Source organism: Eriocheir sinensis, unplaced genomic scaffold, assembly GCF_024679095.1.
Source record: "Eriocheir sinensis breed Jianghai 21 unplaced genomic scaffold, ASM2467909v1 Scaffold5, whole genome shotgun sequence".
Classification (NCBI taxonomy): Eukaryota; Metazoa; Arthropoda; class Malacostraca; order Decapoda; family Varunidae; genus Eriocheir; species Eriocheir sinensis.
The window spans coordinates 547,281-567,500 of record NW_026111831.1 but is presented as its reverse complement, the minus strand read 5'-3'; the positions used below and the strand labels follow the sequence as shown (position 1 = coordinate 567,500).

At 43.4% G+C, this 20,220-nt stretch overlaps 1 protein-coding gene across 2 annotated transcripts in view; it reads left to right on the top strand.

Moving 5' to 3' along the window:
* LOC126992696 (bestrophin-2-like) overlaps positions 1-20,220 on the top strand; it is a 113,336-nt gene that overhangs the window by 19,593 nt on the left and 73,523 nt on the right. For both annotated transcript variants that reach the window (XM_050851508.1, XM_050851509.1), the window contains exon 2: positions 2,410-2,544. In XM_050851508.1, coding sequence (XP_050707465.1) covers positions 2,410-2,544 — 135 coding nt within the window. The remainder of the gene's footprint in view (positions 1-2,409; positions 2,545-20,220) is intronic.

Genomic DNA, 20,220 nt, shown 5'->3' with positions numbered 1-20,220 from the left:
GTGGTCATTTCCAGGAGTAGTCTTATGACCCTGGTGGTAGTGTGACCCTTCCTCTGTACCGTGAACCTAAGAAACACACATTTGACAAGGCTTTCGTAGGAGTTGTGGTCATTTCCAGGAGTAGTTTTATGACCCTGGTGGTAGTGTGACCCTTCCTCTGTACCGTGAACCTAAGAAACATACATTTGACAAGGCTTTCGTAGGAGTTGTGGTCATTTCCAGGAGTAGTTTTATGACCCTGGTGGTAGTTTGACCCTTCCTCTGTACCGTGAACCTAAGAAACATACATTTGACAAGGCTTTCGTAGGAGTTGTGGTCATTTCCAGGAGTAGTTTTATGACCCTGGTGGTTGTGTGACCCTTCCTCTGTACCGTGAATCTAAGAAACATACATTTGACAAGGCTTTCCTAGGAGTTGTGGTCATTTCCAGGAGTAGTTTTATGACCCTGGTGGTAGTGTGACCCTTCCTCTGTACCGTGAACCTAAAGAAACACCTATTAGACAAGACTTTCGTAGGAGTTTTTGACCTTTCAGAAATAGCTGATGTGACCCTGGTGTCTAGAGTGACCTTTCTTCTGTACCATGAACCTAAGGCAAACATATTTCAAAAGGCTTTCGTAGGAGTTTTGGGCATTTCCAGAGGTAGCTTCATGACCCTGGTGTTAGAGTGATCTTTCTTCTGTACCATGAACCTAAAGAAACACCTATTTGACAAGGCTTTCGTAGGAGTTTTGGGCATTTCCAGAGGCAGCTTCATGACCCTGGTGTTAGAGTGATCTTTCTTCTGTACCATGAACCTAAGGAAACACATATTTAACAAGGCTTTCGTAGGAGTTTTGGGCATTTCCAGAGGTAGCTTCATGACCCTGGTGTAAGAATGACCTTTCTTCTCTACCATGAACCTAAAGAAACACCTATTTGACAAGGCTTTCGTAGGAGTTTTGGGCATTTCCAGAGGCAGCTTCATGACCCTGGTGTAAGAATGACCTTTCTTCTGTACCATGAACCTAAAGAAACACCTATTTGACAAGGCTTTCGTAGGAGTTTTGGGCATTTCCAGAGGCAGCTTCATGACCCTGGTGTTAGAGTGACCTTTCTTCTGTACCATGAACCTAAAGAAACACCTATTTGACAAGGCTTTCGTAGGAGTTTTGGGCATTTCCAGAGGCAGCTTCATGACCCTGGTGTTAGAGTGACCTTTCTTCTGTACCATGAACCTAAAGAAACACCTATTTGACAAGGCTTTCGTAGGAGTTTTGAGCATTTCCAGAGGCTTCATGACCCTGGTGTTAGAGTGACCTTTCTTCTGTACCATGAACCTAAAGAAACACCTATTTGACAAGGCTTTCGTAGGAGTTTTGGGCATTTCCAGAGGTAGCTTTATGACCCTGGTGTTAGAGTGACCTTTCTTCTGTACCATGAACCTAAAGAAACACCTATTTGACAAGGCTTTCGTAGGAGTTTTGGGCATTTCCAGAGGCAGCTTCATGACCCTGGTGTTAGAGTGACCTTTCTTCTGTACCATGAACCTAAAGAAACACCTATTTGACAAGGCTTTCGTAGAAGTTTTGTGCATTTCCAGAGGCAGCTTCATGACCCTGGTGTAAGAATGACCTTTCTTCTCTACCATGAACCTAAAGAAATACCTATTTGACAAGGCTTTCGTAGGAGTTTTGGGCATTTCCAGAGGCAGCTTCATGACCCTGGTGTTAGAGTGACCTTTCTTCTCTACCATGAACCCAAAAGAACACTCGTTAGAACCTGATTAGTCTCCATTTTGGCCTATGAAAATATATGATGCAAGAGGCGAAGGCTTCTGATAATACCGACCTATATAGTCTCTCTCTCTCTCTCTCTCTCTCTCTCTCTCTCTCTCTCTCTCTCTCTCTCTCTCTCTCTCTCTCTCTCTCTCTCTTTTCTTGGCCATCACTGCAGTATCTTAACTTTCGTCTGTTACTTTTTATGAACTTGTCTTTTCTAGAAGTAACACAAGATCTCTCTCTCTCTCTCTCTCTCTCTCTCTCTCTCTCTCTCTCTCTCTCTCTCTCTCTCTCTCTCTCTCTCTCTCTCTCTCTCTCTCTCTCTCTCTCTCTCTCTCTTTAATCACTTCAGTACCTTTAACCTATCCTTTGTTACCCTTATCAAACTCACTCTCTACACACACTCATAAAGGTAACATGTATCTCTCTCTCTCTCTCTCTCTCTCTCTCTCTCTCTCTCTCTCTCTCTCTCTCTCTCTCTCTCTCTCTCTCTCTCTCTCTCTCTCTCTCTCTGCTACATTCATCACCTACATAAAAGCAGCATCCAACCTCTTTCTCTCCTATATCATCACTCCTATACCCTCCACCCTTCCTCTCTCTCGCCCACACAAAGGTATAACATCGGGTCCTCTCTCTCTCTCTTCGCCAGGGAGTTCGAGAAGGTGGCGCTGTACTGCGACACCTACATGAGCTACATCCCTCTGTCCTTCATCCTCGGCTTCTACGTGAGCTTCGTGGCCTCGAGGTGGTGGCAGCAGTACATGGCGATACCCTGGCCGGACAAGTGAGTGTGTGGGGATAGGGGGAGAAGAAGGAGGAGGAGGAGGAGTGTAGGTGTGTGTGTGTGTGTGTTTTTAAGGTGTGTGTGACTGTGTGTGTGTGTGTGTGTGTGTGTGTGTGTTGATAATACTAATACTAACACTATTAATACTACTAATGAAGAAGAAGAAGAAGAAGAAGAAGAAGAAGAAGAAGAAGAAGAAGAACAATACTAACAACAAATAAACTAATAATAATAATAATAATAATAATAATAATAATAATAATAATAATAATAATAATAATAATAATAATAATAATAATAATAATAATAATTTCAACATGTTATACGGTATATCATAAAATGGTAACACACACACACACACACACACACACACACACACACACACACACACACACACACACAGATATATGGACGGATGTGAGTCTTATCTTAAAACAACAACACAAAAACACATCTATAAATAAGCACAACATATTTTTCTCTTCTTGCAATTCTTGGAAGCGACGTCAAACATTAGATAAAGTTCCTGGAAGCAACACGTCACTCTGAACCACTCACTCAAATATACCGGAAGCCTGATTTTCCAACGTCATCTGTGTCTTTGGTAACAGCTATGTGGCTATGTGGTGGTTATGTGGTGGGTATGTGGATGGTCATGTGGTGGTTATGTGGTGGCTATGTGGTGGTTATGTGGTGGGTATATGGATGGTCATGTGGTGGTTATGTGGTGGCTATGTGGTGGTTATGTGGTGGGTATGTGGGTGGTTATGTGGATGGCTATGTGGTGGTTATATGGATGGTTATGTGGAAGGTTATGTGGTGGTTATGTGGATGGCTATGAGGTGGTTATGTGGTGGTTATGTGGTGGGTATGTGGTGGCTGTGTAATTGTTATGTGGTGGTTATGTGGATGGTTATGTGGATGGTTATGTGGTGGTTATGTGGTGGTTATGTGGATGGCTATGTGGATGGTTATGTGGTGGTTATGTGAATGGTTATGCGGTGGTTATGTGGATGGCTATGTGGTCTTTATGTGGTGGTTATGTAGATGGTTATGTGGAGGGTTATGTGGTGGTTATGTGGATGGCTATGTGGTGGTTATGTGGATGGTTATGTGGTGGTTATGTGGATGGCTGTGGTGGTTATGTGGATGGTTATGTGGAAGGTTATGTGGTGGTTATGTGGATGGTTATGTGGATGGTTATGTGGATGGTTATGTGGTGGTTATGTGTGTGGTATTTATGTGGATGGTTATGTGGAAGGTTATGTGGATGGTTATGTGGTGGTTATGTGGTGGGCATGTGATAGCTATGTGGTGGTTATATGGATGGTTATGTGGATGGTTATGTGGTGGGTATGTGGATGTTATGTTGATGGCTATGTGGATGGTTATGTGGTGGTTATGTGTGTGGTGGTTATGTGGTGGTTATGTGGGTGGTTATGTGGGTGGTTATGTGGATGGTTATGTGGTGGTTATGTGGATGGTTATGTGGAAGGTTATGTGGTGGTTATGTGGAAGGTTATGTGGTGGTTATGTGGATGGTTATGTGGATGGTTATGTGGAAGGTTATGTGGTGGTTATGTGGATGGTTACGTGGATGGTTATGTGGTGGTTATGTGAATGGTTATGCGGTGGTTATGTGGATGGCTATGTGATGGTTATGTGGATGGTTATGTGGATGGTTATGTGGTGGTTATGTGAATGGTTATGCGGTGGTTATGTGGATGGCTATGTGGATGGCTATGTGGTGGTTATGTGGTGGTTATGTAGATGGTTATGTGGTGGTTATGTGGATGGTTATGTGGATGGTTATGTGGATGGTTATGTGGATGGTTATGTGGTGGTTATGTGGATGGCTATGTGGTGGTTATGTGGATGGTTATGTGGTGGATATGTGGATGGTTATGTGGTGGTTATGTGGTGGATATGTGGATGATTGTGGTGGTTATGTGGTGGTTATGTGGAAGATTATGTGGTGGTTATGTGGGTGGTTATGTGGTTGGTTATGTGGATGGTTATGTGGTGGTTATGTGGATGGTTATGTGGATGGTTATGTGGTGGTTATGTGGATGGTTATGTGGATGGTTATGTGGTGGTTATGTGGATGGTTATGTGGTGGTTATGTGGATGGTTATGTGGTGGTTATGTGGATGGTTATGTGGATGGTTATGTGGATGGTTATGTGGATGGTTATGTGGTGGTTATGTGGATGGTTATGTGGATGGTTATGTGGATGGTTATGTGGTGGTTATGTGGATGGTTATGTGGTGGTTATTTGGATGGTTATGTGGTGGCTATGTGGATGGTTATGTGGATGGTTATGTGGTGGCTATGTGGATGGTTATGTGGAAGGTTATGTGGATGGTTATGTGGTGGTTATGTGGATGGTTATGTGGATGGTTATGTGGATGGTTATGTGGTGGCTATGAAGATGGTTATGTGGATGGTTATGTGGATGGTTATGTGGATGGTTATGTGGTGGTTATGTGGATGGTTATGTGGTGGTTATGTGGATGGTTATGTGGATGGTTATGTGGTGGTTATGTGGATGGTTATGTGGATGGTTATGTGGATGGTTACGTGGTGGTTATGTGGATGGTTATGTGGATGGTTATGTGGATGGTTATGTGAATGGTTATGTGGATGGTTATGTGGATGGTTATGTGGATGGTTATGTGGATGGTTATGTGGCAGGTTATGTGGTAGTTATGTGGATGGTTATGTGGATGGCTATGTGGAAGGTTATGTGGATGGTTATGTGGTGGCTATGAAGATGGTTATGTGGATGGTTATGTGGATGGTTATGTGGTGGCTATGTGGATGGTTATGTGGATGGTTATGTGGATGGTTATGTGGATGGTTATGTGGATGGTTATGTGGAAGGTTATGTGGATGGTTATGTGGAAGGTTATGTGGATGGCTATGTGGATGGTTATGTGGATGGTTAAGTGGATGGTTATGTGGAAGGTTATGTGGATGGTTATGTGGATGGTTATGTGGAAGGTTATGTGGATGGCTATGTGGATGGTTATGTGGATGGCTATGTCGATGGCTATGTGGTGGTTATGTGGTGGTTATGTGGATGGTTTGTCTTCTTTGGTCAGTTTTACAAGGAAGGTTAGCTGGTGTTGTTGTTGTTGTTTTCTTATATAACTTTTTCTTATAGCTATTTTTTCTTGTATCACTTCTTTTTTACATGACTTCTTTTACCACTTTTTCTTTCCTTTACCACTTTTTCTTTCCTTTACCACTTTTTCTTTCCTTTACCACTTTCTCGTTTATCACTTTTCACGACTCGGTTTGTAATGCATCAACTAAACAATCAAAATCTAACACTTCTAACTAATGTGTCTTTCTGTATCCCGTTTTTCATGGCGTGGTGAGTTGATTCTGTTCATTTTCTATTTTACTTTTCACGACTCGGTTTGTAATGCGTCAACTTAACAATCAAAATCTAACACTTCTAACTAATTTGTCTTTCAGTATCCCGTTTTTCATGGCGTGGTGAGTTGATTCTGTTCATTTTCTATTCCAATTTTCACGACTCGGTTTGTAATGCGTCAACTAAACAATCAAAATCTAACACTTCTAACTAATTTGCCCGTTTTTCATGGCGTGGTGAGTTGATTCTGTTCATTTTCTATTCCAATTTTCACGACTCGGTTTGTAATGCGTCAACTAAACAATCAAAATCTAACACTTCTAACTAATTTGCCCGTTTTTCATGGCGTGGTGAGTTGATTCTGTTCATTTTCCATTCCACTTTTCACGACTCGGTTTGTAATGCGTCAACTAAACTATCAAAATCTAACACTTCTAACTGATTTGCCCGTTTTTCATGGCGTGGTGAGTTGATTCTGTTCATTTTCTATTCCACTTTTCACGACTGAGTTTGTAATGCGTCAACTAAACTATCAAAATCTAACACTTCTAACTGATTTGCCCGTTTTTCAAGGCGTGGTGAGTTGATTCTGTTCATTTTCCATTCCACTTTTCACGACTCGGTTTGTAATGAGTCAACTACTAACTTCATAACAAAACTAACAATACTAACTTTTAATAAACACTAACACCACGTTCAAAAATCTGATGGCTGGAATGAGTTGATTCTGTTCATTTTCTATTCCACTTTTCACGACTGAGTTTGTAATGTGTATAGAAATAGATAGATAGATAGATAGATAGATAGATAGATGGATGGATGGATGGAGAAAGATAGATCGACAAGAAGAAAGAAGGAAGGAAATAAAGAAAATATGAACACAAAGAAAGATAGGAGATAAAAGAGAGAGAGAGAGAGAGAGAGAGAGAGAGAGAGAGAGAGAGAGAATCAGAAAGGAACGTAGATAAATATATAGAAAAATGAGATTGAAAAGACAGAAAAAAAGAAACTAGAGAAAGATGAAGAAAAAAGAAGAAAAAAACATAGACATAAAAGCTAAACAGATAAGAAGAAGAGAAAGAAAGATATTAAAAGAAGAGAAGGAAAAACACATACATACAGACAGACAGACAGACACAGAGAGAGAAAGAAAGAGAGAAAGAAGGAAAGAAGGAAGCAAAAAGAGGAAATACCGAAAGAAGGAAGGAATTATAGACACAGATAAAAAAAGGTTAAAAAAATAAATTAATATTGTCTGTTAAGGTTCGTTGGAGCCTAACAGACAGACTCCAGGACAGACTGAAGGAAAATCTATCAAGACCCGTTAACAAACAAACAAACAAATAAACACAAAAAACTTCAACACACTAAGTAAATAAAACAAATAATAATAATAACTACTACTACTACTACTACAAGGATAGGAAAAGAATTGAAGGACAAGCTAAAAAGAAAAAAAAAAAAGGAATGCTGTTTTCTGAAGGGATTTCGGAGGGAGTAGTAGTAGTAGTAGTAGTAGTAGTAGTAGTAGGAGGAGGAGGAGGAGGAGGAGGAGGAGGAGGAGCTGGAGGAGAAGGAGGAGGAGTTACGGAAAGAAATGCGGAGGGAGGGAGAGACAGTAATCATAGTAGTAGTAATAGTAGTAGTAGTAGACAGTAGGAGGGTTCTAAGCTCTTGGGGAAGGTGCGAAGGAAAAAATAAATTGAAGAAAATAACTAGTTAAGTCTGGGGCTGAAGGACACGGCAAGGGGTTGGGCTTTGGGGGGCTACTGAGAGCACACCCGAGTCCCCAAGTATTAGCCCGAAGCCCGTCTTCTTAACCGTGTAGCAGCGACAGGCCAAATTTGTGGCTTTACCGTGTAGCAGCGACGGGCCAAATTTGTGGCTTTACCGTCTAGCAGCGTCGGGCCAAATTTGTGTCTTTACCGTGTAGCAGCGACGGGCCAAATTTGTGGCTTTACCGTGTAGCAGCGACGGGCCAAATTTGTGGCTTTACCGTGTAGCAGCGACGGGCCAAATTTGTGTCTTTACCGTGTAGCAGTGACGGGCCAAATTTGTGGCTTTACCGTGTAGCAGCGACGGGCCAAATTTGTGGCTTTACCGTGTAGCAGCGACGGGCCAAATTTGTGGCTTTACCGTGTACCAGCGACGGGCCAAATTTGTGTCTTTACCGTGTACCAGCGACGGGCCAAATTTGTGTCTTTACCGTGTACCAGTGATGGGCCAAATTTGTGGCTTTACCGTGTAGCAGCGACGGGACAAATTTGTGGCTTTACCGTGTAGCAGCGACGGGCCACATTTTTGCCATGATATAAACCCCCCAAAATAGATGATGCATAAACTGATCACAAATGCGTTGATATATATTATGAAATGATTTGCGTGAGGGATGATTTTTTTCTTATTTTTCTCGCTTAGAGGGACCATTAAGAAACATGATCCCTGCAGCTACCGGGTTAAGCGTCTCGGCGCCTGGGCTGGGGTTTCCATGGGCTGTTTTGTGATGCTTGGGACGTGGCGGGAACTCCCGTAGAAGATGCTGGGATTTTCATGGAGTGTTTTGTGATGGCGGTGATAGCTCTACACGGCCTCTGCATCTTAAACGAGAAAATCACCCATGGAAACCAGGGGAATCTTCTATGCGGCCTTGGGGAACGGTCATAATGGAAGCCTGACACGTTGAAGATGACAGAGACAGAGAGATAGAAATAGAGAAACGGAGTGATGCCGGTGATAGCTCTACACGACTCCTGCGTCATGACCGGGAAAACCAGCCATGAAAACACGGAAAATTTTCTGTGGCCCCGGAAAATAGTCGTAATGGGACCCCGATACATTCAACAGCACGGATATACTGCCACAGGAAATATACTTAACCCCTTGACTGCAGATATCCTACCAGAAGACATCACCAAGCTACAGGAATGGAACAAAAATGGCTGCTTGAATCCAATGAAGAAAAAATGTTGTCAAGCACATTGGCAGGGGATATCCAGCACACCAATACCACATGGGAAACACTCCACTATCCACCACAGAGGCAGAGAAAGACCTGGGAGTGTATGTTACCAGGCTACCAGTGAAGGGATATCCAGCACACCAATACCGCATGGGAAACACTCCACTATCCACCACAGAGGCAGAGAAAGACCTGGGAGTGTATGTTACCAGGCTACCAGTGAAGGGATATCCAGCACACCAATACCACATGGGAAACACTCCACTATCCACCACAGAGGCAGAGAAAGACCTGGGAGTGTATGTTACCAGGCTACCAGTGAAGGGATATCCAGCACACCAATACCACATGGGAAACACTCCACTATCCACCACAGAGGCACAGAAAGACCTGGGAGTGTATGTTACCAGGCTACCAGTGAAGGGATATCCAGCACACCAATACCACATGGGAAACAGTCCACTATACACCACAGAGGCAGAGAAAGACATCGGAATGTATGTTACCTGGCTACCAGTGAAGGGATATCCAGCACACCAATACCACATGGGAAACACTCCACTATCCACCACAGAGACAGAGAAAGACCTGGGAGCGTATGTTACCAGGCTACCAGTGAAGGGATATCCAGCACACCAATACCATATGGGAAACACTCCACTATCCACCACAGAGGCAGAGAAAGACCTGGGGTGTGTGTTACCAGGCTACCAGTGACAATATCACATGGGAAACACTCCATTATCCACCACAGAGGCAGAGAAAGACCTGACATACCATGGGTAATAACAATACCACATAGGAAACACTCCACTATCCACCACAGAGGCAGAGAAAGACCTGGGAGTGTATGTTACCAGGATACCAGTGAAGGGATATCCAGCACAAAACACTCCACTATCCACCACAGAGGCAGAGAAAGACCTGGGAGTGTATGTTACCAGGCTACCAGTGAAGGGATATCCAGCATACCAATACCAAATGGGAAACACTCCACTATCCACCACAGAGGCAGAGAAAGACCTGGGAGTGTATGTTACCAGGCTACCAGTGAAGGGATATCCAGCACACCAATACCACATGGGAAACACTCCACTATCCACCACAGAGGCAGAGAAAGACCTGGGAGTGTATGTTACCAGGCTACCAGTGAAGGGATATCCATCACACCAATACCACATGGGAAACACTCCACTATCCACCACAGAGGCAGAGAAAGACCTGGGAGTTTATGTTACCAGGCTACCAGTGAAGGGATATCCAGCACACCAATACCACATGGGAAACACTCCACTATCCACCACAGAGGCAGAGAAAGACCTGGGAGTTTATGTTACCAGGCTACCAGTGAAGGGATATCCAGCACACCAATACCACATGGGAAACACTCCACTATCCACCACAGAGGCAGAGAAAGACCTGGGAGTGTATGTTACCAGGCTACCAGTGAAGGGATATCCAGCACACCAATACCACATGGGAAACACTCCACTATCCACCACAGAGGCAGAGAAAGACCTGGAGTGTATGTTACCAGGCTACCAGTGAAGGGATATCCAGCACACCAATACCACATGGGAAACACTCCACTATCCACCACAGAGGCAGAGAAAGACCTGGGAGTTTATGTTACCAGGCTACCAGTGAAGGGATATCCAGCACACCAATACCACATGGGAAACACTCCACTATCCACCACAGAGGCAGAGAAAGACCTGGGAGTTTATGTTACCAGGCTACCAGTGAAGGGATATCCAGCACACCAATACCACATGGGAAACACTCCACTATCCACCACAGAGGCAGAGAAAGACCTGGGAGTGTATGTTACCAGGCTACCAGTGAAGGGATATCCAGCACACCAATACCACATGGGAAACACTCCACTATCCACCACAGAGGCAAAGAAAGACCTGGGAGTTTATGTTACCAGGCTACCAGTGAAGGCCAAAATCGTGCCAATCGCAGCGGACGGGTTAAAGATGAAGGTAATGGAGATGAATTTTTGCTGGTATATTTCCTGGACCGACTCTAGGCCCTAAAGTCAGTCCAAGAAATACACTTTTAAGAATCCATCACAAGGACTTTCACGTCATTTAATTATGTCTTTTTTTCTACTATAGTATTTATCCGTAGGTCTGAATACATTTGAACTTGTCTAACCGGACCTTTGCTTCTTATGGTTGAATAGCCAAGCCCTACACTTGCAAGGGCAGGGCATAGTCTGGGGAATACCTCGTTGGGGGGGGGAGTGGAGGGGGATTAGGGTAGCTTATAACGGTCTCTCTCTCTCTCTCTCTCTCTCTCTCTCTCTCTCTCTCTCTCTCTCTCTCTCTCTCTCATCCCGTGATACTTTTGTTGTTTGTGAAGATGACGAGTGGAACGGTTGTGTGTGTGTGTGTGTGTGTGTGTGTGTGTGTGTGTGTGTGTTTTGAAAGAGTTATCGAGAAGCATAGGCGACACACACACACACACACACACACTAGGAAATGTTTGTGTTTTACGTAGCTATGTGTGTGTGTGTGTGTGTGTGTGTCCTATGGTTAATACGCACATATGTATGCCCAACACACACACATAATGTACACACGTCTAGGGTGACATTTACACGATAAGATAACACGCGTACACGGACGGCTAACGGTACACACACACACACACACACACACACACACACACACACACACAGTTACGTATATCCAAGAAAGATTTGTTTGGTGTATTTATTGAAACAGACGGTTTTATACACACACACACACACACACATACACATACACAAAACACACACACAATTCAAATGGAGTGTTCGGCTAAGTATGTAGAAAAAAAAATCGAAAAATATGAAGAAAAATTAAATTAAGAAGAAAAACATGTGTTGTGCCCCCGTGGGTGTTGTCTGTCAAAGTGTTACACCGTTATTCGCGATGTTGCTTACGTTGCTACTGTGAACTTGTGCCCCCAACTCTCTCTCTCTCTCTCTCTCTCTCTCTCTCTCTCTCTCTCTCTCTCTCTCTCTCTCTCTCTCTCTCTCTCTCAGTGTTTTGGTGGTCATGAACATATGTTTTGCACTGCAGGAAAAACAGCGAACGACCAATAAACATTAAAAAAAAATTCACTAGAGATTAAAAAAAAAAATCTGCTTGGCCGTGCATATAGAGAAGAATGGATACGAATACAGGGAAGGGAAGGAAGGGAAGGGAAGGGTGGAAAGGTAGGAGAAGGGAAGGGAGGAAGGGAGGGGAGAGAAGGGAAGGTGGGGAAGAGAGGAGACAAGAGGAATGGAAGAGAAGGATGGGAAATGGAAGAGAAGGGAAGGAGAGAACAAAAAGAGAGAAGAGAGGAAGGGACGGGAGAGAAGGGAAGGTAGGAAAGAGAGAAGAGGAAGGGAAAAGAAGGGAAGAGAAGGAAGGGAAATAGAAGGGAAGGAGAGAAAGAAAAAGAGAGAAAAGGAGAAGGAAAGAGAAGGGGAGGTAGGAAAGAGAGAAGAGGAAGGAAATGGTAGAAGGGAAGAGAAGGGAAGGAGAGAAAGAAAAAGAGAGAAGAGAGGAGGAGAAGGGATGAGAAGGGGAGGAATGAAGGGAAAGAAAGCAAGGGAAGAAAAAGGGAGGATTATACCATACTAATATATACCTAAATAAAAAATAAAATAAACCTAAGTCTATATACACCAAATCAAGTCATACGCAGGTTTTATTTGTGGGAGGAGACACGGCCGAGGCGTGGTTTATACGTGACACTGCTTGGAGCCAAACTAGAGAATGTAGAAACAGGGATTTAGAGAAAACGAAGAAAGGCGTACTAATTTAAATCAATCACTTCAACATGCCCTCCCTCACGCCGTTTGTAGTCATTGGAATTACAGTCACGCAATAGCACAATAAAAAGACAGTTTTTCGTTAATGGTTTGCCTGAACGCGCTGTGAAAGAAGGCGAGAATGCACATCCAGAGTGCACACACGGCCCCAACTTTAGCTAGTCACCCCTGAACTGGCGGGTATTTTTTTTTAGCTCCAAGTGACGTCATCCCGCTGCTCCGCCCCAAAACCGCCTCCTGCGCGTACCGGTCGCAGTTTTGAAGCCGAGTGACTTGACTTGGTATATATAGACTTAGCCACAGGGAACGTTATCAACTCGTGCGTCAGAACGTGAATCTCGAAGCCTTGAACGTTTGTATCCCAGTTAGTGTTTGTTTGATTTTAACGAAACAACAACAAACAAAGATAAATTATTCTTCCTTAAATTGTCCACATCCACAAAAAGGGGGACGCGGCAACCTGTACAAATTACAGGCCAATAAGTTTACTCCCACATGCATACAAGGCGTTTGCTGAAATGATACAGCGCAGAATGAAACACAGAGAAGAGGAAATACTAGGGGAGGAGCAAGCTGGATTCAGAAATGAAAGAGGGACGATTGATCACATTTTCACGCTCACACAAATCATAGAAAAGAGATTGGAAATAGGCAAAGATACCTGCAGTGTGTTTATTGATTTCAAACAAGCCTTCGCTTCGGTGCATAGAGAAAGTATGCTGAGAGTAATGAGGAGTTGAGGATTTGAGAAGGATCTGATAGAGGCAGTGGAAGAATTGTATGGAAACACAAAGGCAAGAATGTGAAAGGCCGATATTGTGACAGACACCTTCCCAACCACAAGAGGTGTTATACAGGGCTGCCCCCTCGCCCCACCCTTATTTAACCTGTATCTAGAGAGGGTAATGGTGGAGGCACTGGAGGGAGAAGAAGGAGGCGTAGAGGTGAGCGGAGTCAGGCACACTAACCTAAGATATGCTGACGACAAATCTTAAGTGGCGGCTCTGACGTAGACAGTCCGCTATGTCTCCTGCTATGTCTCCAACTGACCTCGCGTACCGTGCCTCTCACACCCGTCTCTCTCTCTCTCTCTCCCCATATCTCTCTCTTTCTCTCTCACTCTATTATAAAAACAAATATGTTTTTTTTATGATTGACTCTGTCTGTGAGTGAATACAAAGAAATTTGTACAACACTTGGCAGCGTTGCCACCGCGGCGTTGTCAGCTCAAGTCAACCCAACACACCGCAGTTGCCAGTTGCTCTGCCTGCTTTAATTATCGCATTTCTGCCATTTTTTGGTGTGTGTCTGCCATCTGCCATACAATATCAGCCATATGGCATAATTATGATAAAATATGGAGACTGTACCTATATATGGAATGCCAGGACCGTCAAGCAAATTCTGATGTGAGTCATCCAGGTGAATGGTGAGGTTCCGCTGGGGGTGGCCAGGGAGTGGGGAAGGAGTGGTCGCTAAGAACATTAAAATATTACACTTTGACCTTATTTCCACATCACCCAAGAGGTAAAGAGTCTTGGTGCATTTTTTAAAGAGGTTTATTATTATTATTATTATTATTATTATTATTATTATTATTATTATTATTATTATTATGCATTGTCGTGCACCATACTCCCCGAATGAGAGTACACCCCCACTTTTCTCTCGCACACACACACACACACACACACACACACACACACACACACAGAGAGAGAGAGAGAGAGAGAGAGAGAGAGAGAGAGAGAGAGAGAGAGAGAGAGAGAAGGGTGTGAGAGGCATGGTGTCGAGGTCAGTTTGAGACGTGGCAACAGGGTCTAGCGGGCTGTCTACGTCAGAGCCGCCACTTAAGATTTGCCGGACTATAGTGGTGGTAGCAGAGACAACTGAAGACTTACAAAGGATGGTACAGAAGGTCGAAGAACAATGTAAGAGATACAAGCTATATATAAACCAATAAAGACAAGACAAAGAGCCTGAAAGTTGGAAGAGAGAGAGATCTGAACATACGACTGAGTACTGGAGTGATTGAACAGGTGGATGAATTTAAATACCTAGGCATGAATATAAGCGACGGGACAACAGGGAAAACTGTAAGGGAAGGGATCGCAATGGAACAGAGAGCGTTTGGAAGGTTAGGCAAGATATGGAGGGGTAGCATGACGAGCACAGGATTGAAACTTAGATTGGTGTTTGCCGTTGTAGTACCTGCCACTCTATACGGAGCGGAGTGTTGGGTGCTGAAGAAGGAAGAGAAGAAACTACTTGCATTCGAGATGAAGTGTTTGCGTGTTTGCGTAGAATCTGTGGAGTGAGATGGGAGGACAGAGTGCGCAATAAGGAGGTGAGAGCAAGAACGGGACAAGTATTGTTATAATTCTGGACAGAGTGCAGGATATGCAAAGGAGATGGTTTGGTCATGTGTTGATGCATGAAGAACGACGGCCAAACGCAGCATTGCACGGCAGAGTCAAGGGCACCAGATCGAAAGGGAGACCTAGAGACACGTGCTTGAAGAGGTTCAGGATGAGCAACAACAAGAAGTCTGAGAGAGCTGTTAGAATCTGCGGCGGACAGGCAATGATGGAGGAGGCATTAGACACCAGATATGGCACCCAACCCGGAGAATTACGGAAGGGAATTAAGAAGAAGAGAAGTAGTTGTAGTAGTAGTAGTAGTAGTAGTAGTAGTAGTAGTAGTAGTAGTAGTAGTAAACACCAGGACACGCAGCACTGAACACAAACTGGATATACTCGGAAATATATGAGCAGGATAAAGCATTAGAGGAACTGGAACCAACTGGCTGCATGAAGGTTCAGGAAGGCGATCAAAAACCGGTTCACGTCACAAGTGGCGGAGGGGGGGAAGAAACAGGCACGGGTGGAATACTTGATGCGGACACGAATGAATGAGTTAATCTTTACTTTTTTCTTCGTTTTTACTGGAGATGGATTTTTATGGATTAAGAGGCAAGGGATGAGAAGGGGAGGGAGGGGACGGAAGGGAAGGGAAGGGAGACAGGACGGAGAAAAGAAGGTAAGGAATAGAAAGGAAAGGAAAGGAAAGGAAGAAGAGAAGGAAGGGGATAAGGGAAGGTAGGAGAAGAAGGGAAGAGAAAGAGAAAGAAAGGAAGGGAAGAGAAGGCATGAAAGAGAGGATATAACAAAGAAAGAAAAAGGGAGGAGAAGGGAATGAGAGGAAGAGAAGAGAGAAGGAGAAGAATGAAGGAAAAGAATGAAGGGAACGATAGCAAGGGAAGGGAAGGAAAAGGAAAGAGAAGGGAAAGGGAGGAGAGGAGAAGGGAAGGAATGGAGAAGAGTGAAGGGAAGGAAAGAAAGGGAAAGGAAGGAGGAAGGGGAAGGGAAGGAAGGAAGGAGGGAAGAAAGGAAGGAGGGAAGGGTGGAAGGGAGGGAAGGAGGAAGGAAGAGAGAGAGGAAGAGGAAGGAAGAGTGGAAGGAAGGGCTGGAGGAAGGAAGAGAGAGGAAGGAAGGGGAAGGAGGGGAAGAAAAGGGAAGGAAAGGGAAAGGAAGGAATATATAGAGGGGAAGAATTACAATATTATTTAAGAACTTAATTTTATCTCTTTATTTAACTTTTTCTATGTTCATAAATCTCATTCTTCATATTTTAATAATCCCCGAATCTCTCTCTCTCTCTCTCTCTCTCTCTCTCTCTCTCTCTCTCTCTCTCTCTCTCTCTCTCTCTTCGTACCTTCCTTCTTTCCTCCCTCCACCCCTTCCTGCCTTCCCTCGCTTCTCTCCCTTCCTCCCCCCCTCGTTAATCTTCCTAGCATTTCCTCCCTCCCTCCCTCCCTCTCTTCCTCCTTCCCTCCCTCCCTCCCTCCTTAGTCAACCTTGCATAGCGAATCCAACCCCTCTCTCCTCCAACGCCTCCCTCCTCCTCCTCCTCCTCCTTGCAATAAATTACTAGTGCTTTTTTTTTTTATCTTTCCGCTTGTCTGTCTGTCTGTCTGTCTGCACTCGTCTCTCTCTCTCTCTCTCTCTCTCTCTCTCTCTCTCTCTCTCTCTCTCTCTCTCTCTCTCTCTCTCTCTCACTCTCTCTAGCTCGTCTCCTTTATGTCTGGTAAATACTACTACTACTATTACTACTACTACTACTACTACTACTACTACTACTACTAATAATAATAATAATAATAATAATAATAATAATAATAATAATAATAATAATAATAAAATAATAATAATAACTGAGAGTATAATTATTCTGTGTGTGTGTGTGTGTGTGTGTGTGTGTGTGTGTGTGTGTGTGTGTGTGTGGTGTATCGTGTGTGTTTGGCAGCCGACACCATGCACCACCACTCTCACCACCACCACCACCACCACCAGCAGCGTCACCAAAACCACCACCACCACCACCACCAATATCATCACCATTAATAAGACATGACAGTATAGTGATGTGTGTTTTTACCAGCCTCGGTCATCACCACTACTACCACCACCACTACCACCACCACTACCACCACCACCATCATTCATCACCACCTCCACCACCACCATCATCACCATCACCACCACTACCACCACCACCATCATTCATCACCACAATCACCAACACCACCATCATTCATCACCACAATCACCACCACCACCATCATTCATCACCACAATCACCACCACCACCACCACCACCATGACCACCACCACCACCACCACCATCATCACCACCATCATCACCACCACCATGAACACCACCACCACCACGACCATTCATCACCACAATCATTCATCACCACTACCACCACCACCACCACCACCACCATCACCATCACCACCACCACCATGACCACCACCAACACCACCACCATTCACCACCACCACCACCACCACCATTCACCACCACCACCACCACCATCATTCATCACCACAATCACCACCACCATCATTCATCATCACCACCACCACCATGACCACCACCACCACCATGACCACCACCAACACCACCATCATTCATCACCACCACCACCACCACCACCATCACCACCACCACCACCATCACAACCACAATCACCACCACCATCACCACCACCACCACTCATCACCACCACCACAATCACCACAGTAACCAACACCATCAGATAACAGCTTTTTCACGGACAAGATTCCTTAATAATAATAATAATAATAATAATAATAATAATAATAATAATAATAATGATTGATTTTCCATAATATTTTTTTCAGGAGTTGAATTTACGTTCCTATAGGTAATAGAAGTAGTAGTAGTAGTAGTAGTAGTAGTAGTAGTAGTAGTAGTAGTAGTAGTAGTTGCAATCATTTAAGCAATACAAAATCATTAGTGTCACAGGCCTGGCAGTCATGTGGTGAGTGCAAACACGATAGACAGCCTCGAGGAAAGGACATAACAGATAATAGATATAAGGATAGACAGGAAGGATAGGAAGTCATGGATGGGCAGGGCAGGCGGGGTTAGCGGTGCAGGAGGTGGGCCGAGGGTGTAAGCTTGCTGTCTGCTCCTTTACTGAGAGATTCCCTTTGTTGTGAGTGCCAATGCCATAGACACATTCAAGGAGAGGTTGGATAAATTCATGGACAGTGAAGAAGGTGGGGTTAGGTTCACAGGAGCTGTCTTATATGAGCCAACCGGCCTCGTGCAGACTCCTTACGATCTTATGTTCTTAATATGACACGCTGATGAAGAAAGAAATCATGAGAACCAATAAAATGTACAAGAAGAAAAAGAAGAAAACGAAGAAGAAGAAGAAGAAGAAGAAGAAGAAGATGATGATGATAAAGAAGAAAAACAACATGAACAAGAAAAATATGAAGAAAAAAGTATATTGACAATCATAATGCTAATATATAAGACATCGAATACTCATGATAATAATAATAATAATAATAATAATAATAATAATAATAATAATAATAATAATAATAATAATAATAATGTGAAAGCAAATACAAGAAAATAAGTATTAATAGTAGTAGTAGTAGTAGTAGTAGTAGTAGTAGTAGTAGTAGTAGTAGTAGTAGTAGAAGGCTAAGCGGGGCAGGAGTAGCAGAAGTAGCAGTAACAAAAGTAGTAGTTGTAGCAGTAGTGGCGTGGGGAAGGGGGAGGGGGGTAAAGGGGGGACACAGCACCCCCTTACAAGGCTGGCACCTGCTATACTGCCGGTGCCAAAGTGACACACACACACACACACACACACACACACACACACACACACACACACACACACACACACACACACACACACACACACACACACACACACACACACACACACACACACACACACACACAGAGTAGCGCACCACACCGTTTTGTCCCACTGACTTACTACTACTACTACTACTACCACTACGATCACGACCAGTAGTAGTAGTAGTAGTAGTAGTAGTAGTAGTAGTAGTAGTAGTAGTAGTAGTAGTAGTAGTAGTAGTAGTAGTAGTAGTAGTAGTAGTAGTAGTAGTAGTAGTAGTAGTAGTAGTAGTAGTAGTTGTTGTTGTTGTTTTTGTTGTAACAGTAGAAGTCATAAAAGAAAGATGATCAAAGTGATAATATTAATAATCTCTCTCTCTCTCTCTCTCTCTCTCTCTCTCTCTCTCTCTCTCTCTCTCTCTCTCTCTCTATCTATCTTGAATTTAAAAAGACACGGTATCAGTGAGGCTGGCCGAATCAAAATGTTATATAGCAAATTCAACATAATGTAAAATGAGTCTGACTGTATGTTCAAATGTTCAAATGTTATCTAATCACGTAATTCTTTTCCCAACCTAATTCTACCTATGTATATTTAACCTATTTCTACCTATGTCTTTTGCTAACCTATTTCTACCTATTTCTTTTGCTAATCTCTCTCTGTCTATGTCTTTGTAACCTATCTCTACCTATGTCTTTTGCTAACCTATCTCTACCTATGTCTATGTAACTTATCTCTATATATGTCTTTTGCTAACCTATCTCTACCTATGTCTATGTAACCTATCTCTACCTATGTATTTTGCTAACCTATCTCTACCTATGTCTTTTGCTAACCTATCTCTATCTATGTCTTTTGCTAACCTATCTCTATCTATGTCTTTTGCTAACCTATCTCTATCTATGTCTTTTGCTAACCTATCTCTACCTATGTCTTTTGCTAACCTATCTCTGCCTATGTCTTTTGCTAACCTATCTCTACCTATGTCTTTTGCTAACCTATCTCTGCCTATGTCTTTTGCTAACCTATCTCTGTCTATGTCTTTTGCTAACCTATCTCTGCCTATGTCTTTTGCTAACCTATCTCTGCCTATGTCTTTTGCTAACCTATCTCTGCCTATGTCTTTTGCTAACCTATCTCTGCCTATGTCTTTTGCTAACCTATCTCTGCCTATGTGTTTTGCTAACCTATCTCTACCTATGTCTTTTGCTAACCTATCTCTGCCTATGTGTTTTGCTAACCTATCTCTGCCTATGTCTTTTGCTAACCTATCTCTGCCTATGTCTTTTGCTAACCTATCTCTGCCTATGTGTTTTGCTAACCTATCT